Below are 19476 nucleotides of genomic sequence, written 5' to 3'. Positions count from 1 at the left end.
TGCTTAACAAGAAAAGCTTTCAAAACATTTCAGAACTCAAAAATGTTCTTTGAAATTGTCTACTAATAAGAAATAAGACAAATGCATTGAATCCCAATAGCTATACATGGTTTCAAGTTTCAATCTTAATATAAAACCAACTTTGCTTTTCAATATCATGGAACGTAATGCCTTGAGATTCAACGGCCTTCAACTGTGCTAATAGTGAAGTCATTAGCAGAAGTAGCTCCAACACTACTAGAACTTGTGTTTGTAAGACCTTTATCAGATGTTCTCAATATAAATGCAGCCTGGTCTGGAGGTGGAAGACTTATTTCATTGCATAACATAAACACTACTTCCGACATGCTTGGCCTTGCTGTAGCTGATTCTTGCACGCACAGTAGAGCGATATGGATACATCTATGAATTTCAGCTTCACGTTCATGTGATGTGCCTAGTGCCGGATCAACTATCTCTAAGGCTTTCGATTTTCCCCAAAGATCCCACACCTGAAATATTTTATTTGCAAGGTATTCATCACTTAATTTTCTACGTGCTACATCATCATTAGTTAAGATGTATGCTTTGCAAGTCTTTGCAGACCGGAAAATGTAAAAACTGGCATAGATATTAATGTTGATGAAACATAGGAAAAATTTGTTACTTACATGTCCTATTAAATTAACAGAGTTTTCAACATAGTAAGTACTGTTCTTTCTTCCCATTATGATCTCCAACAGTAGAATTCCAAAGCTGAAAACATCTGATTTAATTGAAAACAGGCCTTCCATTGCGTACTCTGGTGACATATAACCACTGCAATCATACAAGTATCATGTAAAAGTTTATCGCAGTAAAAATTTTAAGGTGGTATATATATGAAGGCAAAAACAATCCATACTATGTTCCGACCACTCTCCTTGTTGTTTCTTCATTTTGATCGCTTCCAAAAATTCGAGCCATACCAAAGTCCGATATTTTTGGGTTCATTTGAGCATCTAGTAAAACATTACTCGCTTTCAAATCCCTGTGAATGATTCTTAATCTTGAATCATGATGAAGGTATACCATCCCCCTGGCTATACCCAGTGTTATATTATATCGTTTTCCCCAATCAAGCATGTACTTCTTTTCTTTATCTGAACCAATTTTGACAGAGAAATTAGTATGGTGTTCATCTTCATAGTGATAACTATGCTTAAATGAACTTTGAAGCAAAGTCATACTGAAAAGAAAGCAATCCAATCCCTTGTTGGGCAAGTACTCGTATATTAACATTTTCTCCTCTTTCTGAATGCAGTATCCAAAAAGTCTGACAAGATTCCTGTGTTGAAGCCTTGCTATCAATGTTACCTCATTTCTAAATTCCTCTACTCCTTGCCCGGACGTGTTTGACAATCTCTTCACAGCAATTTCTTGCCCATTTTCTAGTTTACCCTGCAACCATTTTCTTAGCATTATACATGTACTAGTATATATCTGTTAAGTTCAGTAATTAAAGTGTAGAGTACCTTGTACACGCATCCAAAACCACCTTCTCCGACTTTGTTAGTAAGGGAGAAGTTTTCAGTTGCATCTATGATAGTGCTTAGATAGTAAAATTTCACATCACCAGTACTCGTCCTTAAATTATCAACCTCATCTCCCATTGGAGTGTCGTTAACAGATATTCTGAGATTATTACTGTTACTACTAAAAAACCCTTCCTCCTGCTTTCTCTGAGCTTTCCCTACATTTATTCAGTGATCTTGCTATTAAATTTGTGAAATGTGGATAAATTTGAACTATAACAATAATTACTCAATATACAGTTACCTTTTGTTCTCTTGATTTTGAACCAATACGCGAGACCAAGCAACACCAAAATTGCAGCACCCAGAAGCACTATAAATAGAATCTTGAGAAAGCCAGGGAATCTCTTCGATTTATTCAAATATTTAGCTGTAATAAGAGGAAAGCTGGTTATAAAAATAAAGATTACAGAAATCCCCCAAGCATGATCTGATTTCGAAACTTTTCAATTTAATAACTCAACCTTGTACCTGTCATTTTGCATAAGGCAAGTGAGTTTCACTTAGTTGTTTAAGGGGGTACAATTTGCTTTTATTGAGGGCTGATGAGCTACCAAAGGGGCTTATAATGTTCACTATTGGCACAAGCTTTGGATCAGGTCGTCCATCAGTTTGCATAGTAGTCACCGATCACGCTAGACTTTTTTGCGTCCATTGGTTCCATTTATCAGTCTGTTTTAAGTGATTTTACTGCCTAATTGATAATATATCAATAGTACTGTGTGTTAACTTCCATACAGGATCAGGTACGTTCATGCTGATCACAATATATGCATGGTACATGAAATTTTCTTGAGGTAGTTGTTGATGATTGACGCATGTACTGGGAGGCATATATGCACTTAATTCTAAACACGTAAACTGCTATCCAGGTGACCCTTAGAGTTAGTTTTGGGATGCCCTGTGCCATCTCAAAAAAATTTGACCCCCCAATTGAGTTTATTTAGCAAAAAAATATAAACTAACTCCAATTTTTTTATTAAAAAAGAGTAGAAAAAAAATACTAAACTCTAGTTATACAAAAATTAGGGAACTCATAACGAACTCATTTGATTATAAAACAACTTATTTAGTCATTCTTGTAATATAATAGAACATAAATTCGACCTAATCCGCTTCAAATTTAAAAGCATATATTTTTTTATTTCCAAATAAATATCCATAGAAAGCCCGTTTACAAAACCGTAGCGATCGTAGCTATTATCTGAAAATTCTTCTCGTTTGTTGTGTGAATGTGTTGTTTTTTTCTCTCTCTATTCTTGGTTTTTATCCACTTCTCATCTTCCGGATTCCCAGAATAGGAGCCACATCCTTTGGCTACGATTAGGATAGGCGATGAGAATAAACTAGTGGAAAAGTGTGTTGTTCCCCGGAATTTCGGGGATGACCACGGAAAAGCAGGTGACGAGGAGGGGACGTGAATTTTGCAACCAATAGGAGGCCCATAAGCCGCAAGGACGAAATTCCTAAAAAGGGGAGACCGTATGTCGTAAGGAATTTTTAGTTATCACGAGTCATTTTCTAGTATTGTTTTTCTTTAAAAAAATTGCCCTGTTCGATGGATGTCCTTGTATTACTTGCTCTCAAGGCCAACCACACCACACCAAACTAAGTGTCCGTTTGGAAAACCTTAAAATACTTAATTTACAACTTAAAATGAATAAGTGAATTATTAGAAAAAAGTAAAAAAATACTTATAAGTTAAACAAGTGTTTGGATAATTTTACTTATAAGTCAGTTTTTTTTCTTAAATGAACTATAATAAATAATTATTTAATATAATTATATTAATTCTTGAATTTTAAGTTTGGTTAACATTTAAAAATATCTATATCTATACTATATTATAATAGCCGGAATAGAGATAATTTGGTTCAACGGTTTGGTTCAACGATAATTCTCTAATTTTGATTATTACAAAAATAGATAAATAGTGTTATATATCTAATAAACTACTAAATTATTAAATTACTATTAAATATAATATACTTATCCTACTAAACTACGAATACAACTTTTCCTATTATTAAAAGATATAAATAATAGTGTTACATATCTGCTAAACTACTAGAAATAGTCTATTTATTCTACTAAATTACGACCACATGTTATTCTATTATTTTTATTATAAATTTATAATCATTATATATTTATATAAATATTTTAAAAATATAATATAACTTGATAAATAAAAATTTAAAATATTAATGGAAACCCGTGCATCGCATAGGATTTATGCTAATTATCTATACTATATTATAATAGCTGGAATAGAGATAATTTGGTTCAACAGTTATTCCCTAATTTTGGTTATTGAAAAAGTAAATAAATAGTATTATATATCTGCTAAACTACTAAATTATTAAACTACTACTTATCCTACTATACTACAATCGCTGCTTATCCTATTATTAAAAAAAATAAAAAATAGTGTTATATATCCGCTAAACTACTAAATTGTTAAACTATTAGCTATAGTATACTACTAAATTGTTAAACTATTAGCTATAGTACTAAATTATTTATAATTTAGTAGTATATTATACTACTAAATTATGATCACACATTATCCTATTACATTTTTTATAAATTTATTATTATTCTTATATATTTATATAAATAATTTTAAAATTATAACATGACCGGAACGGGGTATAATTTGGTTCAACAGTTATCACTTAATTTTGGTTATTATAATAATAAATAAATAGTGTTATATATTCGTTAAACTACTAAATTATTAAATTACTAGATAGAGTCTACTTATCCTACTAAACTACGACCACAATTTATCATATAATTAAAAAATAAATAAATAGCGTTATATATCCGCTAAACTACTAAATTATCAAATTACTAAATATAGTCTACTTATCCTACTAAATTACAATAACAGGTTATCCTATAATTTTAATTATAGGTATATAATTATTATATATTTATATAAATATTTTAAAATTATAATATGACAGGATAAATGAAAATTTTAAATATTAACGGAACCCGTGTATCACACGAGATTTAAGATAGTGTATTTTAAAAATGAGGTTAATAAATAAGCGAAAAATCAAAATAAGTTGAGAAAAAGTATGTCATTACTAATATTCAACTAATCAGCTTATAGTGAACAAATTCAACTTATAAATTAAGTCGACAAATACTTGTTGATAAATTATTAGGAACCTGTAAGTTATAGCTTTTAAGTGGGGGTGCCAAATACGCCCAAGGTCACACCTGTAATCAATAAATATATCATTGAAGACTAAACCAATAATACAAGAAACCATACCTAACTCAACTGCATCCAATCGCACGTAGAAGTCCTGGCCACCACTTGAAAACTCTCTCAGGTCTACCAGATTACTGTACCATGTAATGCATCCTTTGGAACCTCCATCACGCACATCAGCCGCTGAGTAACCCATACAGGAGCAATTCTTCAAGCATAACTTTGCACAGGCTTTGGTATCCAAATTCATATCTCGCATTGCTTTGGAGGTGTCAGGCAGCTTCATCCTTGTCAATTTTACAAATCCTTCTCCATTGCCACAAATCTGGCCTTGTTGTATTCGAACACAACCTTGTGATCCATCCCTTAAGTACCAATCTCGCGGCACCATTGGCTTGAATCCTGGAGGACACTTGCACTCGTACTCTCCCACATTGTATATGTTACAAACACCATAGGGGCCGCAATGACTAAAATGGTCACATGTATCCTTAGGTGCTGAATAGAAATCAAGCCATTTATGATCACCCTCTTGCCAGGTTATCCGCTGAAGAGTTCCAGTTGTTTCATTAACAATCATTCTTGATAAAACTGAAGCATTACGCAAGTAATCCACTAGGTACACCTCGTCAGGATTGTCAACATAACTTACATTGAAGATGAATCTAGAAGATGCAAGTACTGCCATTTCAGGTACACCACTCCATCCGTATCCATTCCAAGGTCCTCCGCGCCATATCGGCTCCCAATTTCTATACAAGAACAGTTGAGGAACCGATCCATTAGCATCAATCATAATTGTGTATGATCCACTTGCTGGATTGTCGGGTGACTTCCATGCTGTCAAGAACCGGTTTAGACCGGACCTGCGGTCCACTCCAATCTTCATGTTGGAAATCAAAGCATCAGTTGGAAAATCAGAGCTCTGCCACAAAAAACCTTTATTGCTATTATCTTGATGCAGCACAAAATTTCCTGAATCCAAGAGCTCGGCTGAGTAGTTTGCTCCTAATAAGTTGGAAACATTAGTCGACCATACGACAGCATCGGGCTTCTGGCTGTCAAATAAAACAAGATTTCCAGTCTTTTGGAGTGATAAAACACCGGAAGTATTTGTGATAGGATTATCCCTGTTGGCAACCCAAACAACTGTTTGAACAGAGACTTTGTTGTACCAAATTCCCACATATCTCCTGCTACTATTACCAGGACTGAAGAATCCGAGTGCAAAATTTTCTTCTGCAGAAACCAAAACATGGCCGTCTCTTAGAGGTTTATCCAGGGTGATGACGCTGGTTGAAGTGCATGATCGGAGAAGTAGGAGCATAAAGTAGAAACTTAACAAGTTTTTGTCGGGAAACATTCTTCGTACAATATTTGGCTTATTAGTCGCGGAACATGAGTTTTGTCTGTCAAAGTTGGATGCTTACATAATTTAGAAAAAAAAATTTAACAACACGCAAAGATGATTTTAGCTTGAATTTTTTTGAAAATGATACTTGTACAGCACGATAATATGTTGATAAAATCTCCTCCAAAATCTTTTGAAATTTAACATGACAAGATTGGACATCCCCCCACAGTTGAACTTGTATTTGAGATCATAAGAAAGAAAGTGGGGGGTTTTGAGAGTTGACTCCCGAAACTAGAGTTCTAGCCACCACTTCTTCATTCTTCTCCCTCTTTCGGTCTCCCATCTCCTCTTTATTTATATATCATTTTCTCAATAAAATCAACATCTAATTCTTTTTGGGTGATATCTTGTCGAGTACCTTGTTATCAAGTTTGTTAGTCGTGCCCACCTTTTTGGGATGTTAGTGTTTTATATTATGATGTTATTCTGTCTTTTGTTGCCGGTTTCGGCCGCTCTGAAAAGGATTTATATGATATTTTTTGAGATCCGTAAGGCTTGTATCAGATCTGAGACGGTGGTGGATATCACAAAAGCTCACTTTTCACAACAATTTTTTTTTCGTATTTTAGGGGCTTTTGTTGCTCTAATATCAGTTGATATAATTGATATTTCTGAACATTGGCCTACAGATGATACTTATGTGAAGGTCAATTGTGTTACTACTAATTTCGGAATTGATGTACGTTGGATTACTCGAGATGTCATTGTAATACTTTTTAGATTAAGGAATTTGAATATTCTATGTTAAACAATCTGAAAACAAAACAGCTATTTGGTTAGCTCGATTTTTGTTTCACAATCAGGTTGTAGTTAACAGTTCAGGGTTTGTTCCGGCTGCGGTTCAATGTTTTAATGAATTCTTCATTTTGTTCGTAAAAAAAAGATTGGACATCCCCTTGTTAGGGGAGGGAGAACATGAGCAGAGTGAGCAAAGCGTGAGCCCGTTCCGCTCAGCTTTTGAATAAAACCGGAACCGTGGATATTTAGTTTTAAAAATAAAAAATGGTAACCGTAACTCAATCATCGATTTCGGTTTTAAAAGTCTCTTAATCGGTTGCAACGGTTCGATTTCAGTTATAAAATTGGGTGGATAAGAATGATAAAAAATAATACTTACTCCGTTCCGTTTATATTGACCATAATTCCTTATTAATTTGTCCCAAAAATATTGGTCATATTTCCATGTCAAAGCAAATTATGTGTTATATATATTAATGTTTTTTAAATATGTTAACATTTGAGATTATATAGGCAATTTCGCTTAATTGCTAGATATGTGAATTTAGAATGATGGTCAATATAAAGATATAAACAGGGCAAAAAGAGTACAAGTTAAGTGAACAAAATGTATTTAATTTAAGAAAGTATTTAATAAATATATGTAGTCAAACCAATTGTGCAATGTTAAAGCATTGGAGAACTGCTAGGATGTTCACTTTGGCGGATGGGGGTGTTGAAGATGAAATTAAATTTTCAGCATAAAATGATTTGTTATCAAACTTTGAAATATGCAAATGAAATGCTAATTAATAATTTTGGTGTGCGGGGCTGCTCCTCTAACGCCATGTCTGAATATTTTTTGTGGTAGTTGTGGTGTAGCTGTTGTGGGGTATCTGTAAAATAATACCGGAAGGGAGGCTTGAGTTTACGGCGCCTCCGATGTAAGAGTAAGAACTCGTTTTGAGGAAGATGAAGATAGATAGACAGGAATGTAAGGTGGTTGTCTGTGTATATGAGTGTGTAAGAGAGCGTAACCCCTAAATTCATTCCTCTTGGGGTATATATAGCCCAAAGGTAGGTTTTAGGGGTTGGTACCTTTAGATCAGAGTTGTTATTTGTTGGAGGCGAAGGACGCCTGACTCGAATAGATCCCATACACGTGTCTAGGTAAGGATCACCTTTAGGATGCACCAAAGGTCTGCTGATGCGTGTCATGTTTGTCTCAATTGTTGGTTGTTGATAGCTGTCATTGTCACGGGCACACATGCTCCTCCTTGGTGGGTTGTGGGGTAAGCTCGTGTTTGGGGGACCCTCCTCGAGCCCGACTCTCATGAAGGCTGGGTTGGACTCTAGCTGAGAGGCGATCCTGCTCCTAGGTTGGGCATGTGCCCGACTATCCACCTGAGTCTGCCTACCTTCATTAGCATGTTCCAGGTTAGAGGGTCTTGGCTCTCAAACTTAGCCTGCCTCTCCTAGAGCTGGGTTGTATGCTAGACATGTTACTCATACCCCATCTCTAACCAACAAAAAACAGCCCTTCAAAAAGAAAACAAAAGCATTTCAGAGAAAGGAATGCACACGAATTACCATCAATAATGAAATAATATAGTTTATTTGGTAGTCGGTATGGTAGATCAATATTTATAATAGAATTATATAAATATAAATAAAATTATAATATAAATATAAATATGGCCCGCAAGGGTTGGCGCAGTTGGTTAAAGAGGGGATAACTATCCTCTTGGTCACAGGTTCGAATCCCACGGGAGGAGAATTTATGATTATGCCTCCTGAACCAGAGCCTGTTGCTTATGCGGTTTACCTTGGTTCACATGGTTTGAAGGCTATTACGTGACCCCGTAGGGTTTAACCAGTGCGCACCCGAAGGGTAGCGGCTGCGGGTTACCTACGATAAAAAAAAATAAAAAATTACAATATGTTTAATGGTCTTAGTTTAAACAAAATAATATATACTATTAATCCAGGCCAGGCCAAATTTTTTTTTATTATTGATCCAATCTTAAGTAAAAAAAAAATCAATACATACAGCCCGTTGAATTTGCAATCTCGGACTAAAACAAAATTATAAAAAATAATGAAATTTGAAAGGAAATTTTTTTGATCGATATAATGTCATTTGGCTAAAACAAAATAATAAGCGGGCTAAAACAAAATAAAACTTGAAAGGAAATTCGTTTAGCTCATATAATGTCATCGGGCTACAATAAAATTATATATATTATCCAGTTGGTCTAAAACAAAATAATATTTCATCGTGCTAAAATAAAATTAAATAAAAATCTAAATATAATTAGCTAGATTTGGTTGATATAACGGGCCTGAGGTTAAAACCAAGATTTGGTGATTCATACTAAAACAAAATAATAAATATTACCAATTTTGCTAAATTTTTTTTATTGAACTAGGCTGAAACAAAAATAAAATTTGAAATGTAATACGTTGGTCGTTATTATGTCATCACGCTAAAATAAAGTATATTATCTATTCTGTTTAAAATAATATAATATTCACTCAGAGCTAAAATAAATTAAAAATAAACTAAATGTAATTAGATGGTTGATATAACGAGTCTGAGGCTAAAATAATGTGTATTATTGATCTACGGTAAAACTAAAATTAAATTCAAATAAAAGATAATTCGTATATTATTGATTCCTGTTAAAATAAAATAAAAATCTACCTAATTCGTTAGTAGGTGTAATGTAGGCTTAGATACCTTAATACCCAATATAGTAAAGGTTTGGTAGTAGATTAGTGTACAATATTTTTGGGTTTATATAATTTTAGGTTTTCTACAGTTTTTAATATAATACATATACTATTTTAATAAAAATAAAATATAGATGGTTCCTTGGTCACTGTAATTGCGTCACACTCAAATAAATTAATATACATTATTCATCGAAGCTAAAAAATTTATACAATTGATTCGTGATACATCAAAATTAAAATAAGAGAATAATTAGAACAACTATAATAAAATAATATATACTTTTATATGGGTTAGCATTTTTTTTACCATTGATCCGGGCTTGAACAAATTAAACTAAAATAAATCGGAATTTAATTAGTTGATATGGTCGGTATACAAACTAAAGATAATTCTTATACTATATATTGATGTTAGCTAAAATTTACCTTTTAATTAAAACATAATTATCTTTGACAAACACACCTATAAATGTCAATAAAAATATATCTTTCAATCAGTGATATTTTTTAAAAACTAAAATATCACTAACTTATACAAATATACATTTAAAATTATTATTAAATTATATTATTAAAAATTTCTAATAAATAAATTGCAGAGCTTACAATTTTCACTTCAAATTAAATTCAAAATAAATAATATTAAAAATAATTCGTGCATCGCACATGTTTTAGGCTAGTACTATATTAATAACGAAACAATAAAAATGGTTGGTAGTTGGTCCGGTCATCGTAATTATATTAATATATATAACACTCTCATAAGTAGAGTAGATTAATATTTACAATATAATTAAGTAATATTTATAACACTCTCATAAGTAGATTAATATTTATAATATAATTATTTAAATAAAAATAAAATTATAATATATCTAATGGTCTTGATATAAACAAAATAATATATAATATTCACCCAAGCCGGACTAGACAAAATTATACTATTAATTTGTTAGGTCACACACTGTAGAAGGGGGTTGAATACAGTGTATACTACAATCAAATCGAATTAAGAACACAAGTATGAAACACATAATAATCTTATTAATAAATCAGTATTACAATGGAACCGTTCTCTCTCAGTGATGAACAAATATCACGAGAGCTGCTAGGGTTACAATGAATAATATTCTTGATTAAGATAACACATATAGTGTAAACCCTATGTTGTGTTTATATAGACACACAATTACAAGATAATCTTCTAATCGATATCGAATATAAGTCTGCATTCTAAAATATATCAATTAGTTATCTTTTCCTCCAAGCCTTCTATTCTTCATAGAATTCTTCTCCATGCATATCTCTTCTTGTTTTAGTCTTGATATTCTTTCCTTTTAATCAGCCGCCTTCCTTATCTGAATGTCTTCTTAAGTCCCGATATTATCTCCTGATAAATATCTTCTGATATCTTAAGTTCTGATAACTTAAGTTCTGATATCTTAAGCTCTGACTTCAGTATAGGTACTGATTTCCAGTTAAGTCCTAATTTGTCCTGTTAGTTAAGATCTGAAAAACTAAACACAAATCACTATTAGACATGACATCACAAATATATCTAACAATCTCCCCCAACTTGTAAATTAGCATAATATACAAGTTCAATAGATATTTGATGATGTCAACAACATTAAGTACAAATGCATATAAGAATTTGACTAGATAACTACAACTCACAGTCTTTGTAGCTTTTACCATCCTTAAAGTCTGATATCAGCTTTAGCCTGTATATACTTCAAAAATTAACAGTTGTAGTCATTGACTTGGCTTCAGTGTGTGATCTCTTTAATGTCAGGAGTTGTTCTGAGATAGTTCTTCAAAAGAGTTCTCTCAGCATATTCAAGTTCATTCTGCATCCTCCTTTTTGCATCTTTAAGTTCAACTGTATCTTCTTCTGTCTGAAAGATAGCAGCCCTGAGATCATTTATTTTTGCTTTCCTTATTTCCTGATCCAGTTTGATGACATAGGCTTTATCAGACTCTAGATTGAATTCAAGTCTCTTAATACCAAGAAATGTAGTGATTTTGGCGGTATTAGGCTTCATCTCAACTAGTTCACCATTGTGAGCTCTGTACTTAGGATAGTATGGCCTGTCAGACTTTACAGAGTATAATTTCTTCTGTCTTTCAATATTAGAACTTATGTATTTGGCAGCACCATCTGTTGATCTGTTCTTCACTTGAAGTAGAAATAACACATGTTGCAATTCTTCAAAGTAATTCAAACGAATAGCATCCTTTCTTATATGGAATACCCTCCCATCTGTCATGAAATATAACATGATATCTTCTTTTAGCACAAAGTGGTAGACCATTTGTATAGACTCCAGTTGATTCAATCTTTCAGGAGTTGTTCCCACTCCTGGTTCACTCAAAGAGGTTGGATCCGAGGTAGTATTATTTACTCTCTTTTCTTTAGAACTACCCAATCCTGATTTGTCTCTAGCTTCCTTTCCTCGAATAACTCTTGCTTCAAAACCACTTGATGTAGTCTTCAAAGGTTGAGTAGATTGTTGAGCTTTATTAAACCCAGGTAGTAGAATTTTTGAAGGTTTAACATGAGCAATGTCAGAGGTTTCCTTTCCTTTATCTTCTGAAATCAAGACAACTTGAGCTCTGTCAGAGGTTGCTTGCTTCCTTGTCATATCAGAATTTACTAAGTCCCGATCTTGAACAACATGAGCTCTGTCAGAGGTTGTTTGAATATTCTTCTTCTTCTTCAAAATTAGACTAGTATCTTCATCAGAATTTACTTGTTCATCCATGGTTGGCAGATATATTTTTACAGAATCATCAACTTTAGCTTTGCCCTTGAACCTTGGATCTACCTCTACTTGTGATTTGGCTTTGGATTTAAATTTGGTTGCCTCAGAGTTTGTCTTCTCTTTAATCACAATGCCCTTAGGCTTTGGAGGTTTCTTTGCAGTAATAGAAGCTTTAAACTTGGATTTGACATTTTCTGCTTTAAGTCTGGCTTCTTCTTCCTTCAGACTTTCAAAGTCCATTCCTGGATTGTCTTTGAGAAATAGTCTTTTTGAAATTTCTTCATCCAGCTTCTGTAACTTGGGGTCTTGATAGTAAACTATTATTTCCTTCCCCTTAAGTTTCAGTGTCTGCATAAACTTCGGTGATTCTTGACTTTCACCCTGTATCAGAACATCAGGCTTAGTCAGAACTTGCTTATCAGAACTTATTCTTTTATCAGCATCAGAGCTTGATCTCTGTGTAGAAGTTCCTGCTTTCCTAGATGAAGAACCTTTGCCTTGACCATGACCTTTACCTCTTTCAAAGTTTCCCTGGTCTTCATTATCATCATCCTTACCCTTCAGTGGTTGATCAATTTTGCATTTGGACTTAATCACTTTCTCCCCCTTTTTGGCATCATCTGGTAGAAGGAGAGAGACAAGCAATTCCACAGAGTTTTGGATTTCATTGAGTTGATCTTGTTGAGCAGCTTGATTCTTTAAAATATCAGATATTTGAGCTTGCTGCTTTTCTAGAGTCTTTAAAGTCTGGCTTAAAAGCCTGTTCTTTTCCAATTTGACATTCATGTCTTGCTGAATTAGTGTTTCTTGAATTTTGTTCACCTTGGCTTGAGTTATTTAGTGTTGACCTTGAAGGTGCCTTGTACTAAATGCAGTAACTCTGAGCTGTGCTTTGAAGTCATCATTCACGAGCATCTCATCAGCTTTAGCCAGGTGCTCAGCAAGAATATTTGCAGTAGGAACAAAATCAACTTTGTTCCACTCCTTGATCCATTCTTGTCCTCTTGGAGTTTCACTCCAAGGTACTGGAGCATTCTCTCTAACAAAGTTCTTGATTAGATCAGCTTTGCCTAGAACTTGTTGAGGTGCATGTCCTGAAGGACCAGCTGCATCAGCATATAGATTTGTAGCAGCTTCACCAGTATTGTCAGTATTTGCAGCATCAGAACTTATAGAGCCTGCAGAATCAGCTTCCTCTGATAAAATGATAGTGTGCGAGGCTATAGAGGTTTCAAAATCATCCTCTAAGTTCTGATCAACATCCAAATTCTGATGTTCACCTAATATCTGATCTTCATCATCTATATTCAGAAGAGGTTTTGTTGGAATATCTGTATTGAAATCAGCATCTAAAATTGGTGTTGTTGGTGGAGTATGTTGAAGAATGGTTGGAGCTTCTAAGTACAGAACCTCAGGCACAACCAAGTTGTGAATATCTATTTTCGCACTTGTACCTGGGTCTTCAACATGTACTTGTTCAATGATAGGAGACACAGGAGGTATAGACACTCTGTCTTGAGCAGTTTCTTCAGCTTGAATTGGTGACAGTGGAGATGTAGATTCAGCGGCTTCAGCAAATTCTGGTTGTGTAGATGGAAGGGATTCAGTCACAATTGGCTCCTTTGGGATCAGAGATTTCTGATCCTCTTACTTAGCTGCTGCTTCCACATCCTCTAAATCTGACTCAACTATGTCCCTGTTAGCTCTTTGTTTCTTCACTCTCTTCAAGGGTGGAGAGACTTTGGGAGCTTTATCATCAGAATGTATCTTTCTAAGCCTTTTTAGGGGCCTAGAACTCCCAGTTTCCTTTGTTTTCTGAAGAGACACTTCCTCAACTGCTATTGCAACAGGTTCTGATATTTGAACCTGTGCCTCATCTTCTGATTCATCTCTCAAAATCATCCTCCTTCTTTTCTGCTGTGACTGAGGTACTATCTTAGTCCTCTTTGCTCTAGAAGAAGAAGGCTGCACTGTAGGTGCTGATGGTTGATTGGCATGTGCTGATGTTTGTGGTTGTTGTGGTTGGGTGATGGTTGGTTCTGGTGGCTGTTGTGTGTTAGTGGGTTGGACATCAGGATATAGCAATGAATAGGTGGCAACATCAGCATTTACAAGAGCTTTCTTTACTGATAAAGGAATTCTAAGGGGTCTTAAAACGTCCTTCTTGTTATCAGCAGTTAAAAGATCAGTAAAAGCCCTTTTTGCTAACCTAAAAGGTTATATGAGTTCACCTGCTAGTTTTCGTTTATCTGATGTACAGTAATTGTAAATTAACTGACAGAACCTAGCAAAGTAAACTACATTCCTGTCCTCTTTCATTCTATCTCCTATAAAACATAACACAGTCTTTGCATAATCAAAATGAGACTGGTTTAGGGGTGCATACCCAATTTGCTGACTCAGAATGGGAATAGCATCAAAGTTGGAGCATTTGTTGGCAAACGTCTTCGTGATGCAATCGAAGAAGAAGCTCCATCCCCTTCGAATATATGGGTGTTTGAGTTGTCCCAACTTAGCCAAACTCTGTTCATATCCAAGACTTGCCATCATTTGTTGTAGCAATGGCTCCTCAACAGCAGAACTAAATTGACAGGATTCAGGTAGGTGTAGAGCTTTTTGAACTGCTCCCGGAGTAACAACATACTCAACCTCATTTGCTGTAAACACGATGCTTGGAGTCCCATTCTTACCACCATCATCATAATGTCCAGTATGCCAGAATGTCAGAACTTGAGTTCCATATATACTGGTTGGTTGTGTCAATGCGAACCCAATTTCACTATGAGATAAGAAATCCTGGATAAAATAAAGTTTGGAAGGAGCTTTACTCTTAATGAGAATGGCAGCATAGTTGTTGGTGACGAACTTTGCTCCATTAAAGATTATATCCTTGGGTGCCATTGAAAACAAGTGAGAATTTAGAATGCCTGAAAAGTGTTTGTTAAAATGTCTGTACAGTAAACCGTCAGAAAATATGAGAGAATAAGAAAAAGAGATAGAGTAAGTAGAATAGAAATGTAAATAAAAGATTTGAAAATCTTTTATCTCTTTTACTTAGACACCTCACGTGACAACAGTTATTGAGAAGTGGAACATACATTACACCTGTCAGGCATGCAGCAGTTAAAACAAAAGTTAATGGGCACAGGAAATAAGTAATGATTACTATGCACATGCAGTTTTTCAAAAAAAAAAAACTATTCCCACTAAACAAATGATTATTACTGTCTTTATCTCACTTAAACCAATATTCTGATAAAATATTACCGTTGAAGTATTGACCAAAAATAAATCAAGTAAATAAATACTGCCACGCTAGCATCAAAACTTGATTTTTATCAGAACTTAAAAGTCATCAGAATATGGCTTCTTTACTCAAAAAGTGAATGTTTATTTCTGTAATTCTTCACACAAATACTGATATGGTTTCAACATAACTTAATCATCAGAACTTCCATCAGAACTTGTCCTCAGAATTTATGCAACTAACACTTAAACTGTTCATCTAAAACAACATTGATCACCACAGTAATTTTCATCATTCATATGGAGTGTAAGTGTGTGCTTTAAGCTAAATATCAGACAAAGAGTAAAGTCTGATTCACTTCAGTACATCTTAAAAATAAGGCATAACTAAGAACTTTGCTTAAAATCTGTTATTAGTCTAAAGTCTACTATAGAATGAGTTCATGCATGAGTCCACCTCAACTGTTTTGTGCTCATTTTATGCATCTTTTGAAATTCCTGTTTACAGTGGCTCCTCAGTGTAAGTGAGTCACGACTTCTTATCAGAATTTATGCTATTATTAGAGTATTTCTCCAGTAATCAGAGAATGTGAAAAGTCACCAAGAAAATTTTATTTTGCTTTTCTAATGCATATTACTTAATACCAGCAATGCACTTGGGTCTTCCCTTCCACATATATTTTTCTCTAGATCTCAAAGGAGTACCTGATATTTATTTCTTTTCTTTACTTTTTCTTTTGATAAGTGAGGCTTATCAGCACTTAGTACATCTATCAGATTTACAGACATCAGAACTTAACAGATAAGAAGCACCATTCTAGTTTTTGACTTAGTAATAAGATACACAAAGTATACCTAACCAAGCTCAATATCAGAATTTGCTTGTGTTAAAAGATTTTCACATAAACAATTACTTCAAATATGAGATCTTTAGTATATTAAAGACTACTAGGTCAGCATCTAGCACAGTTATCCTCATTGGATTGAATAGTCACAGAAACATTCATATCACTATCAGAGTTTAGAAATTCACATCAGACAACAATCAACACTTAGTAAATTTCAATTTAAGCGCAGATTACATAAAGATAGTAATATATGTAAATACTGATCATAAAGTCTGATGTATCAGAACATAAACTAAGAAGATTTAGAGAAAGAACCTGAAACCATTCCAAGTTCATTTACCAATCTTGTAAAAGTAGCTTCACATAGTGGTTTTGTGAAGATATCTGCTAGTTGTTGATCTGTTGGAACAAAATGCAATTCCATTGTACCTTCCATCACATGTTCCCTTATGAAGTGGTACCTAATGCTGATGTACTTTGTCATAGAGTGCTGAACTGGATTACCTGTCATAGCAATAGCACTTTGATTATCACAGTAAATAGGAATTTTAAAAAATTCTAACCCATAATCCAGTAACTGATTCTTCATCCAAAGAATCTGTGCACAACAGCTTACTGCAGCAATGTACTCTGCCTCTGCAGTTGATGTGGAAATTGACTTTTGTTTCTTGCTAAACCAAGAAACTAATCTGCCTCCAAGAAATTGGCAGCTTCCACTTGTGCTTTTCGTGTCAATTTTGCACCCTGCAAAATCTGCATCTGAGTAACCTATTAGTTTAAAGTCTGATTTCCTAGGATACCACAATCCTAAATCAGCTGTACCCTTAAGGTACTTGAAAATTCTTTTCACAGCTGTTAAGTGAGGTTCTCTTGGATCTGCTTGAAATCTTGCACAAAGACAGGTAGCATACATGATATCAGGTCTACTTGCAGTTAGATAGAGTAATGAGCCAATCATACCTCTGTAATTAGTAATATCTACTGATGTACCAGTATCCTTATCCAATTTTGTTGCAGTGGCCATAGGAGTGGATGCACTTGAACAGTCTTGCATTCCAAATTTCTTCAACAAATTTCTGGTGTACTTAGATTAACAAATAAAAGTTCCTTCTTCATTCTGCTTGACTTGAAGGCCCAGAAAATAGCTAAGTTCTCCCATCATACTCATTTGATATCTTGACTGCATTAGCTTGACAAACCTTTTACAAAGTCTGTCATTTGTAGAACCAAAAATGATATCATCAACATATATCTGCACCAAAATTAAGTCCTTTCCATGGTTGAGATAGAATAAAGTTTTGTCAATAGTCCCTTTGTTAAATCCACTTTCCAGAAGAAACTGAGCTAATGTCTCATACCATGCTCTTGGAGCTTGCTTAAGGCCATAAAGTGCTTTATCAAGTCTGTAGACATAATTAGGAAATTTTGAATCTACAAAACCTGGAAGTTGTTCAACATATACTTATTCTTCCAATTCTCCAAAAGAAAAGCACTTTTTACATCCATTTGAAAGACTGTAAACTTTTTGTGAGCAGCATAAGCCAAAAATATCCTTATGACTTCCAATCTAGCAACTGGTGCAAATGTTTCATCATAATCAATTCCCTCCTGTTGAGAGTATCCTTTTGCAACCAGCCTTACTTTATTTCTTGTAATTATGCCATCACTATCAATTTTGTTTCTTAACACCCATTTTAGACCAACAACTGATCTGTTCTTTGGTCTTGGCACTAGGGTCCAGACTTTATTTCTTTCAAATTCATTTAACTCTTCCTGCATTGCTTGCACCCAATCAGCATCTTGAAGAGCTTCTTCCACTTTCTTTGGTTCAACCTGAGAAAGAAAAGAATGATAGAGACATTCATTTGATGTTGCTGTTTGTTGTGCATATGTTGTGTACTTGATGATTACACAAACAAAACACTAAGTAGATTTTAATTAGTGAAATAATGTAGCACTCGACGGATAAGGATTATAGTCCTGACGGATAAATCATTATAGTCCCGACGGATGATGACTTATTATCCATCGAGTGAGTAGCTTATGTAATAATGAGTTTGTAGCACATTTCTGCATACACCTTTGTATAGATTCTGTAGTAGCATATAAGTCATGTTGACTTTAACTAGATATGCAGAATAGGTTGATTAATTGTACATAAATGATATCTTGTAATTCTGCATAAATGAATTGAAGTCAAGTACCAAAATAGCTAGCGACAGATGATCAAACAGCTATCAACGGATGTCTAATATAGCAGTCGACGGATGATCAATGAAGCCATCAACGGATGATCATAAACTCGACGGATGATCATGTACTCAACTAATAAAGAATTCGAATATCAGTTGACAGTGACAACTGGTCACATGCGTCGAAGTGTACGTAAATGGAATGAGGAAGCCTATTAACTGGGTAATAGAGAATAAAGTAACAAAGCATTAGACCCGATAGTTTTTATAATGATCCTGTCTTTTGACTTTGTAATCTTGGTAATATATAGACCAAGAAGTAGCAAATAGAAACATAGATCTGAGATACAAAAAGTGGGAAACATTTGTAAGCAGAATTATTAGCATTTCTCTGTATTCTCAGTAGTTCATATTTGTAAGCAGCTGTAAGCATTCTTGCACACAGAGTTCTCTCAATATAATATATATCTCTGGTGGAATTGTTTAAATCCACCAGAAAGTTTTTAAAGACTCTAGTTTTTAATTACTTGTGTTTTGATTCACTTAAGTTTTTATTCCGCATTGTGCTAATCAACACACTTATATTTATATTCGAGTTCGAACATTTTTATTTTAAGAAAAAGGTTCAAAAATTCCATTTAACCCCCCTTCTGTAATTCTTGCTATATTGTTAAGGGACTAACAATTGGTATCAGAGCAAGCTCTTAACTTATAAGGAGTTTAAAGATCAAAATAATTCAGCAAGATGAACAAGAAGGATGTTGGAGTCAAGATTC

At 34.0% G+C, this 19476-nt stretch overlaps 1 protein-coding gene across 3 annotated transcripts; it reads right to left on the bottom strand.

Moving 5' to 3' along the window:
- Window positions 1-63: 63 nt before the first annotated feature.
- LOC141724383 (G-type lectin S-receptor-like serine/threonine-protein kinase At1g11410) lies at window positions 64-6645 on the bottom strand. 3 transcript variants are annotated; one of them, XM_074526510.1, is made up of 7 exons: window positions 5435-6645; window positions 4843-5329; window positions 1798-1923; window positions 1494-1711; window positions 884-1419; window positions 651-798; window positions 64-491 (listed from the first exon to the last, which is right to left on the bottom strand). In XM_074526510.1, the coding sequence occupies exons 1-7, from the start codon at window positions 6143-6145 to the stop codon at window positions 180-182; spliced, it is 2538 nt and encodes an 845-aa protein (XP_074382611.1). In that variant the 5' UTR covers window positions 6146-6645; the 3' UTR covers window positions 64-179. The 3 variants fall into 3 exon arrangements, with proteins under 3 accessions (XP_074382611.1, XP_074382610.1, XP_074382609.1); XM_074526509.1 differs by having other exon boundaries at window positions 884-1121; window positions 1209-1419; window positions 4843-6637; XM_074526508.1 differs by having other exon boundaries at window positions 4843-6642.
- Window positions 6646-19476: the final 12831 nt, after the last annotated feature.

This window comes from Apium graveolens, chromosome 5, assembly GCF_009905375.1.
Source record: "Apium graveolens cultivar Ventura chromosome 5, ASM990537v1, whole genome shotgun sequence".
NCBI classification, from domain to species: domain Eukaryota; kingdom Viridiplantae; phylum Streptophyta; class Magnoliopsida; order Apiales; family Apiaceae; genus Apium; species Apium graveolens.
Note: the sequence above shows the minus strand (reverse complement) of the source record. Positions and strands in the feature narration are given on the sequence as shown.